We start from the raw sequence: 26,109 nt of genomic DNA on the forward strand, positions 1-26,109 counted from the left end.
CGTCAATATTTGTCAGTCAATCGGAGCTGGCTGAATTTCTACAGTGACTCCCGACAGTATCTAGCTAGCTACTTTGCCGCTTTGGACGCGGTATGCAATCTCCTCGGACGCGGTATGCAGTCTCCTCGGACGCGGCGGTGGAAGCGTTGCTGAGAGCCCATTGGCTATCGAGCGGCCAATGGCGTGGGTCTTGATTGCTTGGGCGCTTCCATGGAGGAATATTCCGGTTCGCTGCGCACCGCTGTAGTTTTCCTGAAGTGTTTCCCTAATGTCAGAATGACAGCTATCAAAATGGCGGAGGGCAATAGAGAAAAGTGATGAGGACGGGGCAACAAATGCGACAACTATCCTCAATTTATTATATTATTCTCATTGTTCATCGGATATTCTCGAAAACATTTAAGGTTTGGTGAGACTTGTGCAGAGCCTAGTTTGTTCTTCTGTTGAAGATTTAGCTAGCTAACGTTAGCTAGTTTGCTATCTGCGGAAGAGGCACAACTTCCAAGACATTGCAGCTAAAAAATAAAATAAAAAAAGCAATGTTTTTGAGCTGATTTCGTGATAGTTGGGGACTTTGTGTAAATCAGGCATTATAATTCCAATAACGCAAGGTATCATTAGCTGGACATAAACAGCTTTGCACTCTCCTCCGATTTGGGCTAGCTACAGTAACTCATTTAGCTAGCAAACAAAGTGGCGTCAACTGACTACGAATTTAGCTGATTGTTTATTTTATGACGACATGGCTCGTTCCCCGGTTCAGAGTGGCATTCCAGGGATGCAGGTAAGATTTTTTGTCTTAGTTAATCAAGTAGTCGGTCTCCCTCAATTTCTTTGCAATACTTTAGCAAACTTGTTAGCCAGCTAACCTTAACGAAACTGACTCGATTACGTGATCAGTAAGTCGACTTTATTTATGATCACATCCTCACTAGCTGTGTTAGTTTATTAGTTAACGTTAACTAGCCACTTAGCTAGCCAACTATGGAAAGACACAGGGTATTGGATTCTTTGCACCAGAAAAAGGCCCACTGATGAGACCAATCTATTGAGCCATATGTATGTTTAGCAGAGATGTGGCCAGATTGGCCCCATGTGGTGCAGTCTGTCTCTGACAGTCCTGTAGACTGGATGGCAAAGTTAAGCATCTGTTTTACAATATATAAACTATTTAGCATGTTGCTAGAACAATAAGTGTTTGCCATTTAAGCCAAATCCTGAGCTACAACTGAAATGCTTTCCCTGTAGTGTTACACAAATGCACATTAATTGTTTGTGTTTACTCAGAAAGGCAATACATTTTAAGCACGACTCAATGGCTCAACCACTAAACGCATTTTATTCAACAAGGAAACATGAAAGCAAAACAGCAACATGTTTTGAGGTAGTGGAAAGTAATCTTTCCTCTTAAACATTCTTGACATTTTTCAGTGCAGGCAGTCAGCAAGAAAGCTGCCTGGACATGACTTATCTTGTAAGAAAACTAGGTCTCTAGGTCATTCCTCATTCTGACAATGGACATATGACTGTCATTCTCATGGGGCACTACCACGAGATAGCCTTGAGCTGCATGAATAGAGCCATGTTTCACCACTGTACTGTCCTCTCCTGAATGGTGGCAACATGGTTCATTCAGGCTTGGCCTGGGTAGAGCTGACCCACAGGGAGAAGTGGAGTGTGTGTATATGGGGCGGGAGGGGATGAGCCTCAGGGTGCAGACTGACTGCATTGGACCACGCAATCTGGTGGTGCAGCTGGGAGAGGATCAAACTCATGCTTTTTATAGGGATGTTTTAGCAGTGGTGATAAACCTGACTGTGGAGGCTCCCACCCAGCATGTGGAGCCTGTAGTCACAGTGCCCAGTGTTGTTTTTCCCCATTGAGGTCAGTCTCAATAGGATGGTTTTTCACCTGGATGACTGCTCTGCGGTTGTGACAGGCTTTATTCTTCTTCACCCCCCTTTCAACTCATGTCAAGATATTAGTAGTCTCTTTGCCTCTTTTTAATGGAGCAGATGTACAACATTCTCCAGGGGTTGTTATGACAACAATAGGCTAGCTGTTCAGCATTGTTTTTATGGTAAATTAAACTGTAATTCTAGTTCAAGCAAATCAAGTTCCTCTCTCTTTCCAGAATGCCCCATAATGGGTATCAAATTGCGATTTTTAGAGTATAGGGATATGAAATCTTTATACCTGTAGTGAAATTAATTGGACATCGTTCACCTATAAAAAACAAAGTATTTTCACTGGGAAATGTTCCTTCACACTATTTCTGTTATGCAGCCTAATAGACCGTTCCATAATTTGTGACAAAAGTGCTTCAGGCAGTTAATCGTTGCAGTGCAGGAAGTGAATTGTAATGTCAAGCGTGAAGAGGACCATCCCCTCCTTTGTAGACCACAGGGGGGAAAAGAGGGCCTGTCTGAGGGGAGGGGGTGTTGTGTTCCTGCTCCAAGCTATTCTCCATCTTTATGGAGGAAGCCTTGGTTCTATTCTTTTACTGTCCGTATTGATGTTTAGATTTTTCGAACTCCAAGAGATTTTCTCACTTTATCATATCGGGATTTTCTTGTCAGGTTGAGCTGCTTCACAATTTCCCACTTTACTGGCCAAAGTACAAAATCCCAGTAGATTGTCCCAGTAGGGGCGGCAGGTAGCCTGGCGTTGGGCCAGTAACCGAAAGGTTGCTTGATCAAATCCTTGAGCTGACAAGATAAAAAATATGTTGTTCTGCCCCTAAGCAAGGCAGTTAACCCACTGTTCCCCGGGCGCCAATGACGTGGATGTATATTAAGGCAGCCCCCCCGCACCTCTTTGATTGATGGTCGGGTTAAATGTGGAAGACACAATTCAGTTGAATGCATTGTTGTACAACTGACTAGGTATCCCCCTTTCCCTACATAGTAGGTATCCAGCCCAGCCCGCCTCCACTGCTGAAAAACATCCTAAGGGAAACACTGATTGCCTAACTTAAAGAAACATAGGCCTATTTGACAAAAATGGATAAAGGCAAGTGACCAAAGAGTCACTATTGCAGGGCAGAAAGTGTGAAAGACTGCTTTGTTTGTCAATAAGGCCGAACTAAAGCCATCGGATTAGTGGTGTTGTTCACCTATTGGTTGTTACGGGTGTTTAGAATTAATTCCTCAAGCTGCTTGAGTTTCTCAGGGGTATAATGATGATATTATTGGTTTCAGCTTTGGGAATCCAAAGCTGTGCCCCCCCCTACACCAGAATCCTTTGTATTATAGCGTTCTGTGATTGGCCCAGGGAAGCATTAATAACTGAACAGAGCCTTAATAGTCTTACCATGTTGCAGAGTATGTAAACCTTCATCCATTGAGAATTTACAATAGTTACTCAATGTTTTTGAAAAATCTTTCCAGCTCACTTTGATAACCACTCAGCGTGAAAGCGAAAAATGTCATGCTCTGATCCAGTGGAAACGTCATAAAATAGGCCTACCTGATAACTTCTTATCAGTGCTTGACTTGGGCTGAAATAGGTTTCGGTACTCATTTTGGGTGCTGGTACTGTTTACAGTGCATTCAGAAAGTATTCAGACCCCTTGACTTTTTCCACATTTTTTTACATTACAGCCTTATTCTGAAATGGATCCAATTGTTTTTTCCCCCCTCAATCTACAAACAATAATAACATAGCCAAAACTTTTTTTTGTCTATACAAAATAAAAATAAATGGAAATATCACATTTACATAGGTATTCAGACCCTTTACTCAGTACTTTGTTGAAGCACCTTTGGCAGCAGTTACAGCCTCGAGTTTTCTTGGGTATGATGCTACAAGCTTGACACACCTGTATTTGGGGAGTTTCTAAAATGTCGGAGGAAACCCACAACTGGCGACCATGTTGGCGTGCATGCGCCCGGCCTACAACAGGTGTCACTAGAGCGCGATGGGACAAGGACATCCCTGCCGGCCAAACCCTCCCCTAACCCGGACGACGCTGGGCCAGTTGTACGCTGCCTCATGGGTCACCAGGCTACAATGTTTTTCTTGTTGGTTTTTGTTGCTTTATGTAGGCTATTTTTTTTTTTTACGTAGTAAAATAAAGTTACTTTTGTAGGTTTTGTCGTTTTCATATAGATTTGGATATAATTTTGATGAATCACATGACAATGATTTTAAGATACGAAGTCGTTATTATACATTTAAATGAAACGGTTTCACGAAAATGTGCATATGAAAACCAAAACTGGCACGCATATCAGTAAAAATTGTAAGATAAATTGGCATTCGACATGAGTGGTTGCCGACTCCTCGTGTAGGCTATTATCGGCAACTTCAGGGGAGTAATGGCAGAATCTGCGAAAGCCAGAAAGAAAAGTTGGGTCAGGTTAAGATTTTTTTTCTTCTGCTTATCTAGATCTCTTGAGGCATATTTCATCAAACCGTAATGTTTTTTAAAGTATCAGACAAACTCTTCCTAATAGTTGATTTTATTAAAACACATAGGGTGTGTCTATATATATGGACAAATACACCCCCCCCCAAAAAAATTCTACCAACATACTACTCGAAAGTACTGATGACTTTCGGTCGACCAAGATTTTTGTTGTTGGGGACAGCTCTAGTCTGAACACTTAAAATGTTTTTTTTTTTAAATTACATGTATTTTTTTAATTGTAGATTTGGTAGTCTGGATTTTATACTGAGGAAGGTGAGCTGTTGTGTGAACATTATCTCTAGCACAAGGGGAAGTTCATTTGGTTATACAGGAAGCAGATGTTCATAGGATATATAAAACAAATATCAGTCAACAAAGCCACTGGCCCAGATAACATCAGCAACCATGTTCTGAAATCCTGTCACAAGGTATTGCTGGCTGTTCAATTGCTCACTGAGGGAACACGCACTACCAGCTCTGTGGAAATCAGCCTTCGTATGCCCAGCCTATTAACAGTTTCATTTTTGAAAATGTCTCACCACCCTAATAACTATAAACACAACCCTCACTATTGTCATTGGATGCACGAATTGCGCTGTTTGTCTACATAACCCGGTTCAAGCATTCATGACATCACCCTGAAGAAGGCACAGTGATGCTGCAACATTGGTGGTTTACCCAATAAAACTGTGAGCTTGTATATAAAGGGTCCAACTCTCTTTTATAGCGTACCGTTAGTCAGCACCTCTACTAACTTTTTATATTTTTTGGGGGGGGGGGGTGGATGTGCCAGCTCATACTTTTTATTGGACAATTATTAAAACCAGACAGGCTACAATCATAGAATAAAAACCTATGCTTAATCTCTTGATCGCATTGGTCCTTCTTTACCTGTGATTTGAATGTTGCTCTGCTGTCCTTACCACAGCCTTGTTTCTCTCCTTCCCTCAGAACTTTAGAGCCGATCCGGAGGAGCTGTTCACCAAGCTGGAGAGGATAGGGAAAGGCTCTTTTGGAGAGGTGTTCAAAGGCGTTGACAATCGGACTCAGAAAGTAGTGGCCATTAAGATAATTGACCTCGAGGAGGCTGAGGATGAAATCGAAGACATCCAACAGGAAATAACAGTCCTCAGCCAGTGTGACAGTCCCTTCGTTACCAGGTATTATGGATCATATTTGAAGGTAAGTTGACCAAACCTCGTTATTTCAACATGCTGTGAAAAAAGGATTTTGGCTGAATAGTCCATCCACAAATTGTGGGAAAGCATTGTTCTCTCTTTCTACATTCCCCCCCCCCCTCCCCCCCCCCCCTCCCCCCTCTCTCTCTATTTGTGTGACAGTTGTGGTGTCAGTTCAAGTGTTGCTGCCAGTAGTGGTATGTGTAACAATTGCAGGCAACTGTATGTGGGTCAATAAATCATTCATATGGTTAATGGGACAAGGCTCTCATTAATTGTGCCTGAGCATTAGGCCTATATGCCATAGGATTGGTACTGGTGATGGTGAGCAGAACACAGGCATGCATTACTTCATTATCCTATATGTCCTACAATGTACTGCATGTCATGCGAGGACAGTAATACTATTAAAAAAAAACAATTAAGCATTCATGAGGATCCCGTGTTGACTTGTTCGTGAGGGATTTCATCATTTCCTGGTCCTTGGTTGCTGTGAACTAGAGGTTTGAAATGAATCTGGAGTAGGCGGAGTACTCCAGGTCTATATGTGATAGGGCTTAAGTGGCTCTTAGAGAGCATGTAGTGTGTTAGTGGCAGTACTTAAGTAAAAATACTTTAAAGTACTACTTAAGCAGTTTTTTGGGGGTATCTGTACTTAACTATTTCTATTTTTGCCTGCTTTTGCTTCACTATATTCCTAAAGAAAATAATGTACTTTTTACTCTGTACATTTTCCCTGACACCCAAAAGTACTTGTTATATTTTGAATGCTTAGCAGGACAGGACAATGGTCCAATTCACATATTTAGTAAGAGAACATGCCTGATCATCCCTACTGCCTCTGATCTGGTAGACTCACTAAACACACATGCTTCATTTGTAAATGATGTCTGACTGTTGGAGCGTGCTCCTGGCTATCCATAAATAAATAAAACTTCTGTCTGGTTTAATTAATATAAGCATATATTAATTTTATGCTTTTAATACTTAAATATATTTTTGCAATTACATTTACTTTTGATACTTAAGTATATTAAAACCCAAATACTTTTAGACTTTTACTAAAGTACTGTTTTACTGGGTGACTTGCACTTTTACTCAAGTCATTTTCTATTAAGGTATCGTTACTTTTACTCAAGTATGAGAATTGGGTACTTTTTCCAATTACTGGTTAAGGGTTTTACCTGAGGTCAGTGGTGAGAGTGCCAGCTAGCTGTTGGCTCCAGTCGTACTGACAGATGGAGGCTAGTGTTGTGTGCGTGTCTAAAAGTGGGGCAAGCAGGCAACAGGTGCTACTCCAGCCCTCGGAGCGCTGGTTCGTATAGCTCAGACCCAACATCTGCCCTCCCAGAGACAGCAACAGCCTGGCTCTGACCACACTCTGTTCAGCCAGACAATCAGCCTGTAGCCTGCATCACGATCAGGCCAAGTCTAGGTGAATACACATACTGATGTTATGCAGTCTCTGAAAACGGTAGCCGAATCGTATAGCATTTCAAATGCTTGTTTCTACGGCTTGTGCTCACTTTTTATATTTGATGTAAAACAAATAAAAATAAACATGTAATGCTGCCCTCCCTGATGGTATATGGTATAACGTCCCTAGCCTTGACTGTCAACGGTTAACCACCGAAAATACATTTGACCGGTCATGCTTATCGGTTCATTTGCATAATTTAGTGGAATTCAATTCTGGACACCAATTTAACAAATCTTGTCAGTCATAAAATAGGAAGTGTCTTGATCGACCGGAATTATTATTATTTTTGCGGAAATAGTCATATAGAGTTAGAAAGTAGCTTTCGTATCTCAACTATATGGCTGTCTCTAGTCAGTCAGCCACGAGCAAACTAGAGCGGAGACTCGTTGCTAGGTAACCCGCAGGGAGCAGTAGAGCAGTGGGAGCGGGAGGAGCACCACAAAGCAGCTAACAGAAAAGCAACCAAAAAAGGAGTTCCAGGAAGATTGCTGACGGGATTTTATCTTGCTCCGTGTAAATGTAACTTTTATCCCTCTCAAACTTACTTAAATGTAACACCTCGATTTATAGTTAACACGAGAACGGTCAGCAAACCGCTAATTTGATCTAATTTGATCAATCATCTCCTTTGTCTTGATCACGTAGAGGGAGAGGTTGTTGTCCTGGCACAACACGGCCAGGTTGCTGACCACTTCCCTATAGGCTGTCTCGTTGTTTGTGATCAGGCCTACCACTGTTGTGTCATCGGCAAACTTGATGATGGTGTTGTGCCTGGCCATGCAGTCATGAGTGAACAAGGAGCACAGGAGAGGACTGAGCACGCACCCCTGAGGGGCCCCCATGTTGAGGATCAGTGTGGCGGATTTGTTACCTACCCATACCACCTGGGGCGGCCCGTCAAGAAGTCCAGGATCCAGTTGCAGAGGGAGGTGTTTAGTCCCAGGGTCCTTAGCTTAGTGATGATCTTTGAGGGCACTATGGTGTTCAATGCTAAGCTGTAGTCAGTGAATAGCATTCTCACACAGGTGTTCATTTTGTCTAGGTGGGAAAGGGCAGTTTTGCGTGCAATTGAGTACATCATCTGTGGATCTGTTGGGGGGGGTATGCATATTGGAGTGGGTCTAGGGTTTCTGGGATGATGGTATCGATGTGAGCCATGACGAGCCTTTCAAAGCACTTCATGGCTACAGATGTGAGTGCTACGGGTTGGTAGTCATTTAGGCAGGTTATCTTAGTGTTCTTGGGCACAGGGACTATGGTGATCTGCTTGAAACATGTTGTTATTACAGACTCGGTCAGGGACAGGTTGAAAATGTCAGTGAAGACACTTGCCAGTTGGTCAGCTCGGAGTACAAGTCCTGGTAATCCATCTGACCCTGCGGCCTTGTGAATGTTGACGTGTTTAAAGGTCTTACTCACATCGGCTACGGAGAGCGTTATCACAGTCGTCTGGAACAGCTAATGCTTCAGTGTTGCTTGCCTCGAAGCGAGCATAGAAGTAATTTAGCTCATCTGGTAGGCTTGTGTCACTGGGCAGCTCGTGGCTGTGCTTCCCTTTTTGTATTCTGTAATAATTTGCAAGCCCTGCCACATCCGACAAGCGTCGGAGCCGGTGTAGTACGATTCAGTCTTAGTCCTGTATTGATACTTTGCCTGTTTGATGGTTCGTCGGAGGGCATAGCAGGACTGATGGAAAACTATATTTCTGGCAACAACACCAGGCGTCGCTAGCAACAACCATAAGGTCCATGTTTGACAATTATTTTACAACACACAATTGAACGTCAGTATGTCTTAAATCTCTTTAATGTTATTAGGAAAAATGTTCATACACATCAATGTACGAAGGGAAAAAAAACTCCCCTTTTATTTATTTTTATCTGATTTGGAAAACAATTTAGAATAATTAAAACACAAAACAAAATGTCTAAAATGTATTCGCTACATGTCTGTATTTAAATGGATATTAATGTGGATTTGTATTTTATTTTAATTTTTTTCTTTGTGTAACCCTGTTGTTCTGTTCTGTTCTGTTTTGCATGTTACTGTTGAATAAAAAATATTTACCAACAACAACAAAAAAAAAAAAAATATATATATATATATATAAAAGTAGAGGTCGACCGATTATGATTTTTCAACACCGATACCGATTATTGGAGGACCAAAAAAAGCCAAATAATGTTTTATTTATTTGTAATAATGACAATTACAACAATACTGAATGAACACTTTTAACTTAATATAATACATACATAAAATCAATTTAGCCTCAAATAAATAATGAAACATGTTCAATTTGGTTTAAATAATGCAAAAACAAAGTGTTGGAGAAGAAAGTAAAAGTGCAATATGTGCCATGTAAGAATGCTAACGTTTAAGTTCCTTGCTCAGAACATGAGAACATATGGTTATTCCTTTGAACATGAGTCTTCAATATTCCCAGGTAAGAAGTTATAGGTTGTAGTTGTTATTATAGGAATTACAGGACTATTTCTCTCTATACCATTTGTATTTCATTAACCTTTGACTATTGGATATTCTTATAGGCACTTTAGTATTGCCAGTGTAACAGTATAGCTTCCGTCCCTCTCCTCGCTCCTACCTGGGCTTGAACCAGGAACACATTGACAACAGCCACCCTCGAAGTAGTAGTTACATTGCACAACCTTAAATGTTATGTCATAATTATGTAAAATTCTGGCAAATTAGGCAGCCCAAACTGTTGCATATACACTGACTCTGCGTGCAATGAACGCAAGAGAAGTGACACAATTTCACCTGGTTAATATTGCCTGCTAACCTGGATTTATTTTAGCTAAATATGCAGGTAAAAAAATATATACTTCTGTGTATTAATTTTAAGAAAGGCATTGATGTTTATGGTTAGGTACACGTTGGAGCAACGACAGTCCTTTTTCACTAATACGCACCACATCGATTATATGCAACGCAGGACACGCTAGATAAACTAGTAATATCATCAACCATGTGTAGTTAACTAGTGATAATGGTTGATTGATTGTTTTTTTATAAGATAAGTTTAATGCTAGCTAGCAACTTACTGCATTCGCGTAACAGGCAGGCTCCTCGTGGAGTGCAATGTAATCAGGTGGTTAGAGAGTTGGACTAGTTAACTGTAAGGTTGCAAGATTGAATCCCTGAGCTGACAAGGTAAAAATCTGTTGTTCTGCCCCTGAACAAGGCAGTTAACCCACCGTTCCTAGGCCGTCATTGAAAATAAGAATGTGTTCTTAACTGACTTGCCTAGTTAAATAAAGATTTAATAAAGGTGTAAAAAAAAATATATATAAAAATATATGTACATATATTTTTTTTTTTATCGACCAAAGCGGTGTCCAAAAATACCGATTTCCGATTGTTATGAAAACTTGAAATCGGCCCAAATTAATCGGCCATTCCGATTTAATCGGTCGACCTCTAATAAAAAAGCAACCAAAAAATGTTTACAAGAATTTCAGTTCTACTGGTTTTCATATCAACTTTCTTTCGTTGTCCAGAAGTCAAAAGCACAATACTTGTCATATTAGCAACCCATCCTAGTTGTTGCATATATTTAGGTTAGTTTCTAACTAAGATGTTCATCTCTGTCACATGAAAGGGCATCAGATGCGTCTTAGAACAGTTAGTGTTTTCCTACAAATTGCAATTTGGCCAATGTTTGAAAATGTATGAATTCCATTCTCTGCTTCATTAGTTCATGTTCTATAATCTGCATCCCACTGCTGGCTTGCTTCTGAAGCTAAGCAGGGTTGGTCCCTGGATGGGAGACCAGATGCTACTGGAAGTGGTGTTGGAGGGCCAGTAGGAGGCACCCTTTCCTCTGGTCGAAAAAAAAAATCCCAATGCCCCAGGGCAGTGATTGGGGACATTGCCCTGTGTAGGGTGCCATCTTTCGGATGGGACGTTAAATGGGTGTCTTGACTCTCTGTGGTCACTAAAGATCCCATTGCACTTATCAAAAGAGTAGGGTTGTTAACCCCGGTGTCCTTGCTAAATTCCATCACGGTCACCTAATCATCCCCAGCTTACAATTGGCTCATTCATCCCCCTCTCCCCTGTAACTATTCCCCAGGTTGTTGCTGTAAATGATAATGTGTTCTCAGTCAACTTACCTGGTAAAATAAGGATTAAATAAAAGAAAATGATAGGCTCGCTATTGTCGCATGTCCATTCCTTCAATGCATAGTATTTTCTGCTGGTCACATTTTACCGTTTGGAACGAATTTAACCTTTTGTTAACCGGTGAATTTGCTCAATTGCAATTTGTGGGAAAACACTAAAGTTAGAAGCATAGTCGATAACAAAATTGACCAAAATTTGCATCCCAAGTCAAAGCCATATCAAAATTGGTTACGCAGACTGACTTTAAATCTCTCCAATAATTCCTGGTAAAACCGTTATACAATAAGAACCATTAGAGAGAGGAGAAGATATTAGTGTCAGTCAGTGATGAATTAGAACTTGCCCAACAGAATACAATTTCCTATGTAATTACTCAGTCATAGGCCTAGTCTTTCTAAAAAAAAAAATTTAAAAAAAAGGTGAAATGTGCTCTTTTACACATGACGCCGGCACCTCAGGCAGGTTTATCTAGTCTGTCTGGCCACAGGCCTCAGTCTGCAGCTCATACTTACTCATCCACACACCACTGGCCTACATGATTACCTGTCTACGAGGGGAAATTCACAGCCGCAGCAGACAGTCATGCACAGCCATTTATAACAGAAAATGCTCACTCGGGCAGAATCGCCTTATGTTGCAGTCAACAAAGGTTGCAATTTGGTTCATTTTATATATTTTTCAGAAACGCTAAATGACCAAATGTATGTGGACACCTGCTTATTGAACATCTCATTCCAAAATCATGGGCATTAATATGGAGTTGACCCCCCCCCTTTGCGGCCGTAACAGCCCCTACTCTTCTGTGAAGGCTTTCCACTAGATGTTGTACATGACCAACTCTGCGGAGTTGGTCATGTAGAATTTGTGCCTGATCATAGCTGTTCCTTATGACCCTCGTTTGAGTGCATAGGCTACTTTATAAACTCTTGGGTGTTGTTCACCACAGGGTATTGTTCACCACAGTGCCTGGTGAAACTCAACACGCCTTGCACAGTCTTCACATTTTTATGCCTTAAAAGGAAATCTAGATTTGTTTTTACTGATCTACACAATCTGCTCCATGTTATAAAAGTGAGAAAAAAATGTACATTTTCCAAATCAATGAAAAATGAAGATGTATTGATTTGTGAATGTCTTCACCTTAGTTAATACACATTTGGCAGCCATCACAGCTGTGAATCATTTTTAATACGTGTCTACCGACCTTCAAATTTGTTCAAGTTCAGTAAATTTGGTTGGGCAGAAATATTTAAAACTCGTCTCTGATTTTCAAGCAGATTTAAGTCAGAACTGAGACTGAATCATTCAGAAACACTCGACATCTCTTGAAAAGCCGTTCTTTGGCTTTAAAATGTGTGTAAATACCCCAGGGTGAAAAGAGGAGTTTTCTTCCATGTTAACAGCACCGTGCGGGGCCCATTAATTCTGCTCCACATACTGTTGCATTATGGTTTACATATGAAATGCTCTGTCTGATCCCATACTGAGGATAAGAGCTGGTTAGTAGGCTATGGCAAGCTGCTGAAGAGATTCAGGCCAGGGAGGCTGGGAAGGAGAGATTCAGGCCAGGGAGGATGAAAATGTATGCACTCACTACTGTAAGTCACTCTTGATAAGAGCGTCTGCTAAATTACACCATTTTTTCTAGGCGGTTGTTTTCCAGGCTTCGCTAGGCGGTTGTTTTCCAGGCGTCGCTAGGCGGTTGTTCCCCGGGCGTCGCTAGGCGGTTGTTTTCCAGGCGTCGCTAGGCGGTTGTTTTCCAGGCGTCGCTAGGCGGTTGTTCCCCGGGCGTCGCTAGGCGGTTGTTCCCCGGGCGTCGCTAGGCGGTTGTTCCCCGGGCGTCGCTAGGCGGTTGTTCCCCGGGCGTCGCTAGGCGGTTGTTCCCCGGGCGTCGCTAGGCGGTTGTTTTCCAGGCGTCGCTAGGCGGTTGTTCCCCGGGCGTCGCTAGGCGGTTGTTTTCCAGGCGTCGCTAGGCGGTTGTTTTCCAGGCGTCGCTAGGCGGTTGTTCCCCGGGCGTCGCTAGGCGGTTGTTTTCCAGGCGTCGCTAGGCGGTTGTTTTCCAGGCGTCGCTAGGCGGTTGTTTTCCAGGCGTCGCTAGGCGGTTGTTTTCCAGGCGTCGCTAGGCGGTTGTTCCCCGGGCGTCGCTAGGCGGTTGTTCCCCGGGCGTCGCTAGGCGGTTGTTCCCCGGGCGTCGCTAGGCGGTTGTTCCCCGGGCGTCGCTAGGCGGTTGTTCCCCGGGCGTCGCTAGGCGGTTGTTCCCCGGGCGTCGCTAGGCGGTTGTTCCCCGGGCGTCGCTAGGCGGTTGTTTTCCAGGCGTCGCTAGGCGGTTGTTCCCCGGGCGTCGCTAGGCGGTTGTTTTCCAGGCGTCGCTAGGCGGTTGTTGCGTCAGACCTTAAGTGACCTAACTTTCCACCATTTGATATGATCCCTGATGCAGCCAGATGTGCTGTGATTGACTCCCCTCCTCAAGGCTCACCGGGAGAAGAGATTGCTGAAGTGCTTAGCTTAAGCTTCTCATTTAATATTAATTATTATGAAAGTATTAAATGAGAGGTTAACTGTCTTCATCTTATATTTAATTTCCCCTTCCACTCTATTCCAATGTGATGCAGAATTATAACAGCACATGTTGATCTGTTTTAATAAAGACTCATCACGATTTACGATTAAAACATTCTCTCTTTTTAATTTCAGGATGCGAAATTATGGATTATTATGGAATATTTAGGAGGAGGATCAGCTCTGGATTTAGTAAGTTTCTCTACAGTATATTAAACTCCTCAGTAAGATGGCATTGATGTAACACAGGCCTAACGCAAAAGGCGTCTTCACATTTCCATCGCGGTTCAGTAGGACACTTTATTCCAGCCTGCTTTCTCTTTTAGTTGGAGCCCGGTGCCTTGGACGAAACCCAGATTGCCACTATTCTCAGAGAGATCCTGAGGGGACTTGAGTACCTGCACTCTGAAAAGAAAATCCACCGAGATATTAAAGGTACTGTTCAGAACCCACTATGGCCATACAGTGCGGCATGAACACCCAACTGACTGGCCACCATGGTAAATCTCATAGTTTGTGTTATTGCCCCCCAGCCGCTAACGTGTTGCTATCGGAGCAAGGAGACGTGAAGCTGGCAGACTTTGGAGTGGCGGGGCAGTTGACGGACACCCAGATAAAGAGGAACACGTTCGTGGGCACTCCGTTCTGGATGGCACCTGAAGTCATAAAACAGTCTGCGTACGACTCAAAGGTCAGAAATACCACAAGCTCTCTTTCAGGTGCTAGGTTGTCTCTTTCAGGTTCTAGGTTGTCTCTTTCAGGTTCTAAGTTGTCTCTTTCAGGTTCTAGGTTGTCTCTTTCAGGTTCTAGGTTGTCTCTTTCAGGTGCTAGGTTGTCTCTTTCAGGTTCTAGGTTGTCTCTTTCAGGATCTAGGTTGTCTCTTTCAGGATCTAGGTTGCCTCTTTCAGGATCTAGGTTGCCTCTTTCAGGATCTAGGTTGCCTCTTTCAGGATCTAGGTTGCCTCTTTCAGGATCTAGGTTGCCTCTTTCAGGATCTAGGTTGCCTCTTTCAGGATCTAGTTTGTCTCTTTCAGGATCTAGGTTTGTCTCTTTCAGGATCTAGGTTTGTCTCTTTCAGGATCTAGGTTTGTCTCTTTCAGGATCTAGGTTTGTCTCTTTCAGGATCTAGGTTTGTCTCTTTCAGGTTCTAGGTTTGTCTCTTTCAGGTTCTAGGTTGTCTCTTTCAGGATCTAGGTTGTCTCTTTCAGGTTCTAGGTTAAGATGGCATATCTGTTCATAGGTTCGTGCAAGTGTTATAATGTGTCATAGGCAATGTGTGGAATTGTCAACAAAATGTTTAATGCAAACTTTGTTTTCATAGTGGGGATCCTAATAAATCAAATAGTGTCCAATAAACTTTGTTTTTTCCCCTGGCTGAATTGTTCTGCTGAGTAGAGGCATAGCAGAGGTAGCTTCAGCTCTGTAACCTGCTGTGATCACACTACAGCCAGGGCACAGCACTGCACACAGATAGAAAATATCACCAGACACATTAGGAACGACCACAACATATGAATCACCATGCGGCAAACCAGAGCCACCACAGTCTCACACTGGGTTGACGGTAGTTCCTTAAATGGCCTACTACAGGATCAGGTTGTCTGTCTGTCTGGCGAAATATAAAATGGCTCCCTCATCTCTTGAATAGAAATCTCAAGTGTTATTATCACTTTCATTCTGTGAATCATGCTGTCTGTATATCCTTTGCATCACAAACCTTCCCTATTGATATTTGCTATGAGGTTTTGAAGTCCGTTGTGGAAGTGTGATGAATTTGTTCTAAAAAATCTTTCAAGTGTCTTCTTTTAATTTTTTTTATCGTTGTGTCGCAGGCGGACATCTGGTCGCTAGGTATAACAGCCATAGAGCTAGCCAAAGGAGAGCCACCCTACTCAGAGCTTCACCCTATGAAGGTCTTATTCGTCATCCCAAAGAACAACCCGCCCACCCTGGAAGGAAACTACTGCAAACCCCTCAAAGAATTCATAGAAGCCTGTTTGAACAAAGAGCCCAGCTTTGTAAGTGGTGTTTGGGGAGCAATTGAGCTCAAATGGGCATTTCGTTAATTAGCGGCTAAGCGGCGTTTGAGCCAGTAACCCGAAAGGTCGCTGGTTCGAATCCCCAAACCCGACTAGGTGAAAAATCTGTCTGTTGCCCTTGAGCAAGGCACTTCTATTGCTCCTGTAAGTTGCTCTGGATAAGAGCAACTGCTAAATTACAAAAAAAATGTAGAAAGTCAACCCTCTGTACATTTAGAAAACACATCCAATGTTTACACTTGTTTGACTCGATGCTCCTCCTCCTCAGAGGCCAACTGCCAAAGAGCTGCTGAAACACAAGCTGATCATCCGGCACGCCAAGAAGACGTCCTACCTTTCAGAGCTGGTGGAGAAGTACAAGAAGTGGAAAGCAGAGCAGTCTCGGGAGGACTCCAGCGACGACGAGTCGGACTTGTAAGTCGTCATCATTTGACCCGTTAAAGTCCTTTTAATGTTATTTAGCCGATCGTGGTCATTCGTTCCTCGGGCAATTCACACACACACACACACACACACACACACACACACACACACACACACACACACAAGTGGTTGTTAACCAGATTGTTTATTGGGACAGTTTACTAATATGCTTCAGACTGTGCTTCCATGTGAGGTTGTCTAAAAGGTTGTCTTTGTCTTGTCAGTGAGGAGGATGGCCAGGCGTCTGGAGTGAACGACTCTGGGAACGATGACTGGATCTTCAACACCATCAGGGAGAAGGACCCCAAGAAGTTCCTGAATGGTGCCGCCCAGTTTGATGAGCTGGAGAGGAACAAGGTAAAGATGGCAGAGAAACATGCGTCTTAGTTTATCATGGTTATCCTCAACCCAAATTCTGATTTAAGCTGAGTGTATATTCATACCATTGTGTGTGTTTATACCATTGTGTATATTTATACCATATTATAAACCGGGTGGTTTGAGCCCTGAATGATGATTGGCTGAAAGCCGTGTTATATCAGACCGTATACCATGGGTATGACAAACATATATTTTTTTACTGTTCTAATTATGTTGGTAACCATTTTATAATTGCAATAAGGCACCTCCGGGGTTTGTGGTATATGGCCAATATACCACGGCTAAGGACTGTGTCCAGGCACTCTGCATTGCGTCTTGCCTAAGAACAGCCCTTAGCCGTGGTATATTGGCCATATACCACACCCCCTCTGCCCTGGTAATTATACCAGGGCATTCTAGAGCACTTATTATTTCCCTATAATGCACGGTAGAATTCAATGGCTATAGTTAATTTTTACATGTTTCGTTTGATCTACTTTTGAAAGCAGAAGTCAAATTTAAAACATTGGCATTGTTGGAATTCTAAATGTGTTGATTTTCAGGTTGTCATTGGATTTGGGGTGGAAAAAATGGGGTCCCTGGAAACTCTGCAGGGGAAAAAATGGGTACCATAGTGTATTTTATACCATGGTGTATACTCGTACCATGGTATGTACTCGTACCATGGTATGTACTCGTACCATGGTATGTACAGTATTTATACCGTAGTGTACACTGAGTGTACAAAACACCTTACTAATACTGAGTTTGCCCTCAGACTAGCCTTAATTCGTCGGGCATGGACTCTACAAGGTGTCAAAAGCATTCCACAGGGATGCTGGCCCATGTTTACTCCAATGCTTCCACAGGGATGCTGGCCCATGTTGACTCCAATGCTTCCCACAGTTGTCAAGTTGTCTGGATGTCTTTTGGGTGGTGGCACATTCGAGGTACACACGAGGAAACTGTTGAGTGTGAAAAACCAAGCAGCATTGCAGTTTTTGACACAAACCGGTGCGCCTGGCACCTGCTACCATACCCCGGTCAAATGCATTTAAATATTTTGTCTTGCCCATTCATCCTCTGAATCCTTCTCTCGGGGCTTAAAAATCCTTATTTAACCTGTCTCTGCTTCATCTACACTAATTTGAAGTGGATTTAAACAAGTCCCATCATTAAGGGATCATAGCTTTCACGTGGTCAGTCTGTCGTGGAAGAGCAGCTGTTTTTTAAAATGTTTTGTATATACTTAGTATATATTTATACCATAGTCTATATATTTATACCATAGTGTGTATATTCATACCATAGTCTATATATTTATACCATAGTGTGTATATTCATACCATAGTCTATATATTTATACCATAGTGTGTATATTCATACCATAGTCTATATATTTATACCATAGTGTGTATATTCATACCATAGTCTATATATTTATACCATAGTGTGTGTATTCATACCATCGTCTATATATTTATACCATAGTGTGTGTATTCATACCATAGTCTATATATTTATACCATAGTGTGTATATTCATACCATAGTCTATATATTTATACCATAGTGTGTATATTTATACCATAGTCTATATATTTATACCATAGTCTATATATTTATACCATAGTGTGTATATTCATACCATAGTCTATATATTTATACCATAGTGTGTATATTCATACCATAGTCTATATATTTATACCATAGTGTGTATATTCATACCATAGTCTATATATTTATACCATAGTGTGTGTATTCATACCATAGTCTATATATTTATACCATAGTGTGTGTATTCATACCATAGTCTATATATTTATACCATAGTGTGTGTATTCATACCATAGTCTATAAATTTATACCATAGTCTATATATTTATACCATAGTCTATATATTTATACCATAGTCTATATATTTATACCATAGTGTGTGTATTCATACCATAGACTATATATTTATACCATAGTCTATATATTTATACCATAGTCTATATATTTATACCATAGTGTGTATATTCATACCATAGTCTATATATTTATACCATAGTGTGTGTATTCATACCATAGTCTATATATTTATACCATAGTGTGTGTATTCATACCATAGTCTATATATTTATACCATAGTGTGTGTATTCATACCATAGTCTATATATTTATACCATAGTCTATATATTTATACCATAGTGTGTGTATTCATACCATAGACTATATATTTATACCATAGTCTATATATTTATACCATAGTCTATATATTTATACCATAGTGTGTGTATTCATACCATAGTCTATATATTTATACCATAGTCTATATATTTATACCATAGTCTATATATTTATACCATAGTCTATATATTTATACCATAGTCTATATATTTATACCATAGTGTGTGTATTCATACCATAGTCTATATATTTATACCATAGTCTATATATTTATACCATAGTCTATATATTTATACCATAGTGTGTGTATTCATACCATAGACTATATATTTATACCATAGTCTATATATTTATACCATAGTCTATATATTTATACCATAGTGTGTGTATTCATACCATAGACTATATATTTATACCATAGTCTATATATTTATACCATAGTCTATATATTTATACCATAGTCTATATATTTATACCATAGTCTATATATTTATACCATAGTGTGTGTATTCAAACCACATGCTTTCTCCCGTCATAAACATCCGGATCTAACCGAACACAGTTGTTCAGGAGGTGGTTTCTGGGCATTCTCTGTTTTAATAAGCTGACGTTCACTCTTCAGCTGTTTTTCAGCTCTTGCACTGAGCCATCAGTATGATTTTTAAATGTTATACTTTCTTTATCAGGTGCAAGACAATCCAAAAAGGCCTCTGTCACAGAGCTGGTGCACTATCATTTCACCTTTGTTTGCTGAGGTAAGAATGTATTTGGGCTCATTTTAACTATATCTTCTGAAGTTACTATTTCTCTTTTTATCTCAAGATAATAACGGTGAATCTCAGTCAAGTTGAATGATTCCGGGTCAAACTGTTCTGATATATCTGTTGACCTTATTGAAGTTACAGCTGCACACTTTAAGATTTTATTTAACTAGGCAAGTCAGTTAAGAATACATTTTTACTTACAATTACGGCCTACACCGGCCAAACCCGGACGACGCTGGGCCAATTGTGCGCCGCCCCTATGGGACTCCCAATCACAGCCGGTTGTGATACAGCCTGGATTCGAACTATGGTGTCTGTAGCACTCTAGCACTGAGATGCAGTGCCTTAGACCACTGCGCCACTTGGGAGCCAAAATCATCCAGTAAACCGTCTCTCCTTCCCTTACAGTTAAAAGAGAACCAGGTTGAGGCAACCAATGGCAAGCCAGAGGCTGTGGACGAGCTGAGGGAGGCCGTTTTCATGTCAGAGGAGTCCTATCCTGGTATCTCTGACGCCCTGGTGTCTGAACTAGTGCACAGACTACAGAGGTAATGGCATCAACACCTCCCGTGATTTGATGACAGCTCATAGTATTGTAAATTGATTCCAACATTAGGGTGCAGACCTATAAGTCTAGTGTTGTTTCTCACACCTCCATCCCAAGCTAAATCTTCCCATTGTTCATCCTTTTGCTCCTGCAGGTTTTCTCTACCCAGGGCCTCATCCTCCCAGTGACACCCCCCACCCACCCCCCCCCCATCCCACCCCTACAGTAGCAGCAGCAGTCTGTCAGTCCATGGCCTCTGACATCAACAGCCAAGATGAAGTCTCCCAGGAAGTTCTCCATCACTCATTCATTCACCTAAAGCAAAGCCTCAGCCCACTTTTTTAAAATCTCTACTTAAGGTATATTGTCACTTTGCGGCCAGTCACGGACGGGCCTGTTGGTCAGCTGCCACTTTGACTGACAACTGCTGTTAGACCTTTTGGGCTCAATACCTCCGATATGAACGCAGGTCCATTGATTCAAACATTTTGGTGTGGCTTATTCCTAAAAGGTCCTGAAGCCTTTCAGGGAGGATCTAACTTCCGTGTGTGTGTGTGTGTGTGTGTGTGTGTGTGTGTGTGCATGCATGTGAGCATCTCCTTTGAGATCCTGTGAAATGTGCGGTGGAGATTGAAGCATTCTTTTCAAAACTCAGGTATCCTGCTTTTCAGTGGATGGGGGTCCTCTGGGAGAATTAAGAGATCTGTTGGGTGGCTGTACAAACTTGTAAATAGGCACATTTTTACAAATATTGAGAAATAATGGAGTGTACACAAAGGAATCTCTGTGTAGAAGTGGCCAAATGCTTCTGTACATATATTCTGTTAGAAAGGGTCAATGTTTAAAGAGACATGTAAATGGTCATAACTGAGATTGCTTTGCCTTTATTACTTGCTCTTTTGTATTTCAGTCATGGATTCCCTCTTGTTTTAATACATTATCTTGGATTCCCTCTTGTTTAAAAACATCTTGGATTCCCTCTTGTTTTAATACATTATCTTGGATTCCCTCTTGTTTGAATACATTATCTTGGATTCCCTCTTGTTTTAATACATTATCTTGGATTCCCTCTTGTTTAAAAACATTCTCTTGGATTCCCTCTTGTTTTAATACATTCTCTTGGATTCCCTCTTGTTTAATACATTATCTTGGATTCCCTCTTGTTTAAATACATTCTCCTTGATTCCCTCTTGTTTTAATACATTCTCTTGGATTCCCTCTTGTTTGAATACATTCTCTTGTATTCCCTCTTGTTTTAATACATTCTCTTGTATTCCCTCTTGTTTAAATACATTCTCTTAGATTCCCTCTTGTTTAAATACATTATCTTGTATTCCCTCTTGTTTAAATACATTATCTTGGATTCCCTCTTGTTTAAATACATTCTCTTGGATTCCCTCTTGTTTAAATACATTATCTTGTATTCCCTCTTGTTTAAATACATTATCTTGGATTCCCTCTTGTTTAAATACATTCTCTTGGATTCCCTCTTGTTTTAATCATACATTTTCAAGGACACATCCATTCAATGGCAATTGCTTCCCTCTGTCGTGTTTTTATGTTAATTGATACTTTGGCCACCTTTTTTTGTTTCTTTTTAAATGCTCTTTGACCTTTTTGATGTCTCACTGCGTGACGTGGCTGTAGTCGCCATGCAGTGCAGACCACAGAAACAGAATCTGTCCAGGTGCACTACTTCTAACCCTCTCTAGTCTTGACACTGGGTTCTATGTTGCCAGAGCATCGAACTTCATGAGACCACGTGGTTTCATGACAAGATGTCTGTTGGATTGTTCCTCTGTCCTGTGTAAGATGAGTGCTTTAGTTCTATTGAAGGCTCACCTTTTCCTCTTTTATTTTCTTATTCTTTTTAACATAGCAGTAAATTCAACTACATCATCCCACAACAGACAAGTCTTCTTTTTAACATGGCGGTAAATTCAACTACATCATCCCACAACAGACAAGTCTTCTTTTTAACATGGCGGTAAATTCAACTACATCATCCCACAACAGACAAGTCTTCTTTTTAACATAGCAGTAAATTCAACTACATCATCCCACAACAGACAAGTCTTCTTTTTAACATAGCGGTAAATTCAACTACATCATCCCACAACAGACAAGTCTTCTTTTTAACATGGCGGTAAATTCAACTACATCATCCCACAACAGACAAGTCTTCTTTTTAACATAGCGGTAAATTCAACTACATCATCCCACAACAGACAAGTCTTCTTTTTAACATAGCGGTAAATTCAACTACATCATCCCACAACAGACAAGTCTTCTTTTTAACATGGCGGTAAATTCAACTACATCATCCCACAACAGACAAGTCTTCTTTTTAACATGGCGGTAAATTCAACTACATCATCCCACAACAGACAAGTCTTCTTTTTAACATAGCGGTAAATTCAACTACATCATCCCACAACAGACAAGTCTTCTTTTTAACATAGCGGTAAATTCAACTACATCATCCCACAACAGACAAGTCTTCTTTTTAACATAGCGGTAAATTCAACTACATCATCCCACAACAGACAAGTCTTCTTTTTAACATAGCGGTAAATTCAACTACATCATCCCACAACAGACAAGTCTTCTTTTTAACATAGCGGTAAATTCAACTACATCATCCCACAACAGACAAGTCTTCTTTTTAACATGGCGGTAAATTCAACTACATCATCCCACAACAGACAAGTCTTCTTTTTAACATAGCGGTAAATTCAACTACATCATCCCACAACAGACAAGTCTTCTTTTTAACATAGCGGTAAATTCAACTACATCATCCCACAACAGACAAGTCTTCTTTTTAACATGGCGGTAAATTCAACTACATCATCCCACAACAGACAAGTCTTCTTTTTAACATAGCGGTAAATTCAACTACATCATCCCACAACAGACAAGTCTTCTTTTTAACATAGCGGTAAATTCAACTACATCATCCCACAACAGACAAGTCTTCTTTTTAACATAGCGGTAAATTCAACTACATCATCCCACAACAGACAAGTCTTCTTTTTAACATAGCGGTAAATTCAACTACATCATCCCACAACAGACAAGTCTTCTTTTTAACATAGCGGTAAATTCAACTACATCATCCCACAACAGACAAGTCTTCTTTTTAACATAGCGGTAAATTCAACTACATCATCCCACAACAGACACGACTTCTTTTTAACATAGCGGTAAATTCAACTACATCATCCCACAACAGACAAGTCTTCTTTTTAACATAGCGGTAAATTCAACTACATCATCCCACAACAGACACGACTTCTTTTTAACATAGCGGTAAATTCAACTACATCATCCCACAACAGACAAGTCTTCTTTTTAACATAGCGGTAAATTCAACTACATCATCCCACAACAGACACGTCTTCTTTGTTACCGCAGTGGTACAATCTATTCAACAACTTGAATTGCGCTTTTTTTGTTGTTGTTTTTTTTAGCCGTAAGACCGCATGGTCATTATTGTACAGGCATGTCTCAATGCTACATAAAGACAACTGTCCACCTGTAGCAACACAGCTTGGAGCATAGAATAACAGAACACTGTAATCGTGAATTCCACACTAAGTTTAGTTGATATAAGGATTGCAGAAGTGCGTTATGGTGTGTTCATACTAGTTGACGTAAAGTAGCAGAAAGCCAGCGGCCATTAGGAAGCATACCGCACTTCCCTGCTGCTACTGACCCCCCCCCCCCCCCCCCCCCGTGTAGTTCTACATGAATATGCGTCCATGTACAGGCATTTCGCTACACCCACTAAACACGTGTTTCCATAAAGTTTAAGTTGATGAAAAATAACTCCTGTGACTTGCCCTGCACGGTATTAATTTAACTAGGCAAGTCAGTTAAAAACACATTTTTATTTACAATGATGGCCATAGGAACAGTGGGTTAACTGCCTGGTTCAGGGGCAGAACGACAGATGTCTTTTACCTCTTGTCAGCTCAGGGATTCGACCTAGCAACCTTTCAGTTACTGGCCCAACGCTCTAAACACTAGGCTACTTGCCGCACCTAATATGCATTGTAGCAAGAATGCTACTGGACTCTGAACCTGATGTGCTGGACCTTGAGTGTTCAAATCAGCCGTAGCAACTTTGTTGAGAGTGGGGTGCAGTCACATTAAAAACACAAGTGTTACATGGCAGCATGGACACATTTAACAATTGATTTACATCAGCTATTCTTTTATATATATATTTTTTAAGTTAATGTTTTTTGCTCTTTACATGGGGTTAGATACTATAGCTTCATAAAGCACACAGAAGGATGAACACTGGGTCTCCTATGGGATTACAACAGCTACTGGAAACCTTATTTGTATTAGCTGTGTTCAGACCAATGTGAGATGTCCAGTGTTGAACTGTTTTTCTTCTGAGTTTTGGGCATTCGGGGGTTGTAAACAGAAGTACCCCCTTGTTTGATCCCACTTCTGTTGACCAGTTTTCCAACATTTGAGTGGACCCCCTTTTTTTTTTTTTATCTATTTCCATTATTCCCCTTATGTCACACATGAAAGTGCCATGTATGTACGCCCGTCTGTTTTTTTAGATTTGTAATTTGCACCTTGTGGAGACAACTGTCCCGTTTTATTCTTTCAGTGTTGCACTTTTTGTAAGCGTTTTCTTCAGGATTCAAGTAAGAATAATGGTACTTGAGGCCATAGTTTTTTTTTTCTCCCGTTGTCATATCTTACGTGATTACTAGTAAACCTTTTTGAGTGTGGCAATAAAACAGTGGTGTCGTCAGGACACATTTATCAGCACAGATATATTCTACGGAACAATAATATTTTTTTATAACTCACACAAAGCAGTATGTATAGAATAAAGAATATTGTCCTTCCGTTTGTTATTAATGATCATCACATTAAAAAAATTGAAATGTCATTTTCTGTAACATTGCAGACCGTTTATAGTCCTGTATATAATCATTGTTCATGTCACTCAAATTCCAAGGTATTGGGAGTCTTTGTAAGCTTTCAAGTGATTAAAATCGAACGCAAATTTAAATGGATATTTATTTTGTGTGGCGCAATATTGTTTTTACCAGCATTACAATGCAATACCAGAGTGCAGCTTTTTAAAACCTCTACAGGATCAGTGTCCTGGCGGGATGGTTGAGTTCACGTAGACTAATATGATTAGCATGACGTTGTAAGTAACAAGAACATTTCCCAGGACGTAGACATATCTGATATGGGCAGAATGCTTAAATTATTATTAATCTAACTGCACTGTCCAATTTACGGTAGCTATTACAGTGAAATAATACCATGCTATTGTTTGAGGAGAGTGCACAGTTATGAACTTGAAAATGTGTCAATAAACCAATTAGGCACATTTGGGCAACATTTTGAAATTAAATGGTTCAATGGATCAGTCTAAAATGCTGCACACACTGCTACCATCTAGTGGCCAAAATCGAAATTGCGCTTAACCTGGAATAATACCTTGAACTTTCTCTTGCAATTAAAAAAGATGGAACAAAAAAATTAATGTTTTTTTTTTCTTTGAATTATCTTTGACCAGATCTAATGTGTTATATTCACCTACATTACTTTCACATGTCCACCGACTTCAACGTGTTTCCTTTCAAATGGTATCAAGAATATGCATGTCCTTGCTTCAGGTCCTGAGCTACATGCAGTTAGATTTGGGTATGTCATTTTAGGCGAAAATTGAAAAAAGGGGTCCCGATCCTGAAGTAAATTCACAAAGTTGTCGTTAAAAAAAAACAAACGCCATTAATGAAAGAAAACCCTACATTAGGCAGCTGGTTGTTTGGTCAGTACTGTGCATTCAGTTATGTTTTCGTGCGGTTCCATCCGAGATGTTAGCTTCCTTGACAGGGCGAGGGGCAAAAAGGCCCTAAAGTTAGTTTACTCATCACAGAAGGCATGACTTTGTGACTTGAAGGTCCGGATTCCGACTCCGGATTCCGACAGGAAATGATGCCTTACCTACACACTTCTCAGTAGTTGGTATTCCGAGTTACTTT

The 26,109-nt window shown here is 40.7% G+C and overlaps 1 protein-coding gene across 1 annotated transcript; it reads left to right on the plus strand.

Moving 5' to 3' along the window:
- Positions 1-157: 157 nt before the first annotated feature.
- On the plus strand, positions 158-25,125 carry LOC110501911 (serine/threonine-protein kinase 24). The gene is made up of 11 exons (XM_021579783.2): positions 158-784; positions 5,363-5,593; positions 13,910-13,966; positions 14,101-14,209; positions 14,308-14,465; positions 15,607-15,792; positions 16,082-16,227; positions 16,461-16,593; positions 19,453-19,521; positions 19,939-20,078; positions 20,232-25,125. The coding sequence occupies exons 1-11, from the start codon at positions 743-745 to the stop codon at positions 20,263-20,265; spliced, it is 1,305 nt and encodes a 434-aa protein (XP_021435458.2). The 5' UTR covers positions 158-742; the 3' UTR covers positions 20,266-25,125.
- Positions 25,126-26,109: the final 984 nt, after the last annotated feature.

This window comes from Oncorhynchus mykiss, chromosome 22, assembly GCF_013265735.2.
Source record: "Oncorhynchus mykiss isolate Arlee chromosome 22, USDA_OmykA_1.1, whole genome shotgun sequence".
NCBI lineage: Eukaryota > Metazoa > Chordata > Actinopteri > Salmoniformes > Salmonidae > Oncorhynchus > Oncorhynchus mykiss.